Genomic DNA, 5,492 nt, shown 5'->3' on the forward strand with positions numbered 1-5,492 from the left:
GACATTGACAAGTTTCAACATGTGATTGACTTAGAGAATTTCCATTAGTCTCTAAATAACAATAATTAGACCTACTAAATAGCACTTGGCCCTTTTTAGTTATATTATAATCTAGACTAAATTATACTTTTGACCCTTAAAAGTTATAATTATTTTGATCCATTAAGTTTTAGAAAATTTAGTGTTTTTTCTATTTACTTTATTAAATTGTGAAAATACTATGTACATTCTTTAGATTTTTATACTATGTAGATTCTTTATTTTTATATATATATATATATATATATATATATATATATATATATTAAAAAACCAATCTATTATTTACATTTTAATAACTAATAAATGACCCCAGGTCTAACTCAAAACTTGAACTCTTCCTTAATTTTCCAGGATCTTTTTTTACTATTGAGATTTTAAGACATAGATTTTTTTTTTTTTTTAATCTTATGACTTAAGAGGAAAAGATAGAAATACAACATTGCTTCCAAAATCATTAGATGTGTTCACAAATGGAGCTTTAAAAAACCAATCTATTATTTACATTTTAATAACTAATAAATGACCCCAGGTCTCAAAACTTGAACTCTTCCTTAATTTTCCAGGATCTTTTTTTACTATTGAGATTTTAAGACACAGATTTTTTTTTTTTAAAATCTTATGACTTAAGAGGAAAAGATAGAAATACAACATTGCTTCCAAAACCATTAGATGTGTTCACAAATGGAGCTTTCAATCACAACGTAGGTTATACCGGTCCGCTAAGCGACGAGCAGTTCCATCAACCATGATGTTGTCTATCACTTCATGCTTCTTGTAATTTGCGTTAAGAATATCTTGCTGATATTTTGCAAGATTCTCTTCTTCTTGCAGTTGTTGCTACAACAAGAAATTCATCTAATAAGTTAAACATTAAAGAACTAGTCTTATGCTTATTTTGAGGAAAATTATTTTCGACACTTTATGTTGTTTCTCTTTTCTAGTCGAGTTAGGATCATTTTCCTAGTTGATTTAGAATCTTATTCTCTAGAAAGCAAAAGTTATTTTGAGAGGTTCTCTATTTTCTTTACCTACTCTAAGCCTCGGATTCTTGTTGTAGTTATTTTGTGTTACAGATTTTACTTCTACATACCTATGCTGCATTATAGATTCAATATCTGCTCCAAAAAATCATGTAATAAAACAAAATGCAATAAATAATATCAAATCAACGAAAATTACCTTTAGTAAGAACGCAGATTGAGCAGCGTTTAACATGGTAAGGTCCTTAATTTTCTGTGCAATTTTAAAATCAGAATTATTTTCATCCAACCATTGGCACTGTATTGTTCTACCAGGCATTTTCGGGCGATCATCAAACATATTCACTTCTGCAGGACGAGCCCTCACCGGCCTTGGCATCCCAGACACCATAAAATAATGGTGGGAGGTCATAGATACAACAGCTTCAGCTTGCATTAAGTCCTCCATCTCCACCAATGCGCATTGCGGGATGCTCCTTGGTTCGATATAATTTGGAATGAAACGAACACTCTTCACATTCCCAAACTGATTAAGAGCAGATCTCACCACAGGTTCAGTGACATGTGGTGAGAGGTTATCAAGATAAACCGTTCGCTTCACTTTCTCTTCAAACGCAGCATAATCAGCTTGGGTTGACGGTGATGCCATTTAGGTTCTGGAACATAGAGAGCCGGAGATGATTGGCTGCGTTTGAAGAGAAGATGAAGTCACAAGACTTGGAACACACACAGCCGGAGCTTTGGTGAAGATAAAGGAGACAACAGCCGAGAATCAATTGGTAATTTTATATTATAGTTTGGCATATATGAAGCAAAACAATTCCACATACATATGCCAAGATAGAACCGCCAAGTTAGCCACAATCATATCATATTTGAACGAGCTACCTTGGCGTCAGTTTTAGACCTTCAACCCACGGAATACGAGGGGTGTTACCAAATATGTATTCCTTGACCATTTCCAACTAAGAAACCTCCACCTTATTAAGTGACGGTATCTCTCTACTGCTCATAATAGTATAATATACTCTATCAAACCCAAGAATGAGATTTGGTTTTTTTTCCATGAGTATATCTTATGCACTACTATATTTAACAAGTAGTTGTTAAATTACAGATTGTTTTAAAAGTTTAAGCTGCTAGGAAATTGTGAATTTAGTTACTTAACCATTTTAAAAAAAATTCTTCTTTATGGACTTCAACTTCCTCTTAATAAGTGAGGCCTAACACGTGAGATTTTTAACATTTTAAATGAGATGTAGAATAAAGACAAATTCAAGATCTCCCAATACCATGTTAAAATATTAAAAATCTCACGTATTGAGCCTCCCTTATTAAGGGGATGTCTAAGGTCTCTAGGCCCACATGTGAGGGAGATTGTTAAAATTATGGTTAAATAATTAAATTTATCTTCAAATAGCTTAATTTTTTCCATAATTCTAACCGTAGTAGCCAACTTAGTGAGTTGTTATCCTTGTATTTATGAAAACTCATACCCTTGTAAGAATTTGGATGGCATAAGGTATCTAGTTTACCATTACAAAGGTTTGGTTTCCACCTGAATTATCTTGCTAAAGGCTAAAGTATGCACTAGTTTGACAAGAATTGTTAGGGTAGTAAATGAATCAAGCCATTCGTAAACAACTCAGACTCGGTTTGATAAAAAACTCGTTTATATTTGATTGGTTATAAATAAGCTAAGCTTGATGCTTAGTTTTAGTCTTGTTTAATAAACAAGACAAGTCTAAGCAAAACCATTTGTTCATGAACAACTCATGAGCTATACGGCTTGATACAAAAAAAGTCAAGCATACTCTTTTTTTTTTATTCAAAATAGAAATTCTATTTTAGCTTAATCTAAATATGTGTGTGTGTGTGTGTGTGTGTGTGTGTGTAAAGTTTCTTCCTAGAGAGTTGAACCCTGACCCTTGCCCCTTACACCCCATAAGCACTTATACATATGGAGTGACCATCGCACTAAGGGTGTGTGATGGTAAGCATAGACTCATTAGTGGGCCACTTCTTTCTAAACTGACCAAAAACCACTTTAGACTTTAGTTACATATTTTTTTTTATATTAAAAATAAGAATTTAAGTGGGTCACATATGATCCTTTCCTATCAACCATCTAATATAAAATTATGAAATATGTTGGTATTTTCCCATCACAAATAATACAATATCTTATACAATTTCTTTACGGTTCTTTCCATAATTATATTACTTGTTTATATCAAGAAAGGTTGAAAAATGTGCCAAGGATTTAACTCAATGGAGTAAAAGAAGTTTTGGGAATGTCAGAAGATCTCTAGTAAAAAAAAGGAAGTTGTTGGCTCAAGCAGAAAGACTAGCAATTACCTTTGATAGCAACTCACGTGTTAGATAGCTTTCTCAAGACCTCATGGAATGGGAAGTTCAAGCAGCATTGAAGAAAATGGCTTCTTTGAAACTCCTGGCCCGGACGGTATGTCTCCTCTCTTTTACCAAAACTATTGGTCTCTTGTTGGTAATGATATTACACAATCTATTCTTTCATACATTAACACTGCATCTCTCCCTCAACCTTTAAATTATGTTTTTTTAACTCTCATCCCTAAAGCTAAAAATTCTGAGAGAGTAGGGGATTATATACCTATTAGTTTGTGTAATGTTCTCTACAAAAATTTTTCCAAAAGAATTCTGTCATCTATTATTTCAAAGCACCAGAGTGCTTTCACCAAGAATCGTTTGATCTTAGATAACATTCTTGTAGCCTTTGAGACTTTACATAGCATGAGCAAACATAACTCAAGGAATACTGGGTTCATGGCTCTCAAGCTTGACAGGAGCAAAGCTTTTGATAGGGTGGAATTGACTTTTTTGGAGGCAGTAATGCGTAAATTGGGCTTTAATGAGAGGTGGATAAATCTCATGATGGTATGTGTCAAGTCTGTTACTTACTCTATCTTGATCAATGGGAAACCAAAGGGCTTCATTTAACCCTCAAGGGGCATTAGGCAAGGCGATCCTCTCTCGCCATTCCTCTTCTTGTTATGCACAAAGAGGCTGCATGGTCTTATTTCCCAAGCAGAGAGAAAAGGTAGTATTAAGGGTTTCTCTTTGAGTAAGAGAAGTCCTAGTTTAACCCATTTACTTTTTACAAATAATAGTCTACTTTTTTTAAAGCTAATAGGGATGAATGTCAACAAGTTTTGGGTATCTTGACTGCTTATGAACAAATCTTTGGGCAACAAGTGAATTGGAATAAAACGGCTCTTTGTTTTAGCAAATCTACTATGGTGGATAGCAAACAGGAAATTAAAGAATTGTTGGGAGTTCTTGAAATCAAGCAATATGAGAAATACTTGTGCTTACCTTCACTTGAGGGAAGAAGGAAAAAAGCAAGCTTCCACTACATAAAAGAAAGGGTTTGGAGTAAGCTTCAAGGTTGGGAAGAGAAGCTTTTATCACAGGTAGGGAGAGAAATCCTGATCAAAGTGGTCGTCCAAGCCATCTCAACTAACACCATTAGTTGCTTCAAGTTACCATTGGGACTTTGCAAAGATATTGAGAAACTTGTCCGTAATTTTTTGTGGGGCCAACGGGGAGATAGACAAAAAATCCACAGGATTTAATGGAAGGAAATGTGCATTCCAAAAATTGAAGGGGGTATGGGGTTCAAAGACTTTACTCTCTTTAAAAGTGCTCTATTGGCTAAGCAAACATGGCAGCTGCTACATAACAAAAACACATTATTTTACAGAGTATTTAAGTCAAAATTCTTCCCTAATTGCTTGGTGATGGATGCTAAAGATTCACAGAATGGCTCTTATGCATGGAGGAGCATTCTAAAGGGTAGAGATGTTATAAAAAATGGAGCTAGATGGAGGATAGTCAATGGAAATCCAGTCAACATTTGGTCTGAAAATTGGCTTCCCTCTCTGAGTTATCTAAAAATCCAGACCCTATTGACTGAAGATGCCCAAGAGGTTACAATGAGTTCGTTTATCAACCCTTTTGCACGACAGTGGGATGTGGGACTTCTAAACAATTCTTTTAGCCCCACTGAAGTCGAATTAATATTGAAAATCCCCCTGAACAATCACTACATAGAGGACGTTCTTTATTGGCCCCATGTCTAGTCCGGGGTATACTCAGTCAAGTCTGAATATCAGTTCCTAAAGAGCCAAGAAAGGCAACCACAGGTTGCCCAAGAAGTTTCTACCCAGTCACACAATTTTTGGAGTAAAATCTGGGGCCTAAAAGCTCCAATTAAAGTTAAAAATTTCATATGGAGGGCATGTAAGAATTCTATCCCCACCAACATGAATCTTGTTCGGAGAAATGTGATTGAGAGTGGTTGCTGTGGACTGTGTTTACAGCAGGAGGAAGATGTCTTACATGCTATCTGGTCTTGCCCGTGCCTTGATGGGGTGTGGAATTGTGATGCTCAATGGAATTTTCGAGATGGTAAGACTTTCCTTAGCTTCT

General features: G+C 35.0%; 1 protein-coding gene across 1 annotated transcript; it reads right to left on the bottom strand.

Annotated features, from left to right (window-relative positions):
• Nucleotides 1–732: 732 nt before the first annotated feature.
• Nucleotides 733–1,671, bottom strand: LOC142628742 (ASI1-immunoprecipitated protein 1-like). Its single transcript, XM_075802784.1, has 2 exons — nt 1,222–1,671; nt 733–879 (listed from the first exon to the last, which is right to left on the bottom strand). The coding sequence occupies exons 1-2, from the start codon at nt 1,669–1,671 to the stop codon at nt 733–735; spliced, it is 597 nt and encodes a 198-aa protein (XP_075658899.1).
• Between the last annotated feature and the right edge of the window lie 3,821 nt (nt 1,672–5,492).

The sequence above is a fragment of the Castanea sativa genome, chromosome 3 (assembly GCF_040712315.1).
Source record: "Castanea sativa cultivar Marrone di Chiusa Pesio chromosome 3, ASM4071231v1".
Taxonomy (NCBI): domain Eukaryota; kingdom Viridiplantae; phylum Streptophyta; class Magnoliopsida; order Fagales; family Fagaceae; genus Castanea; species Castanea sativa.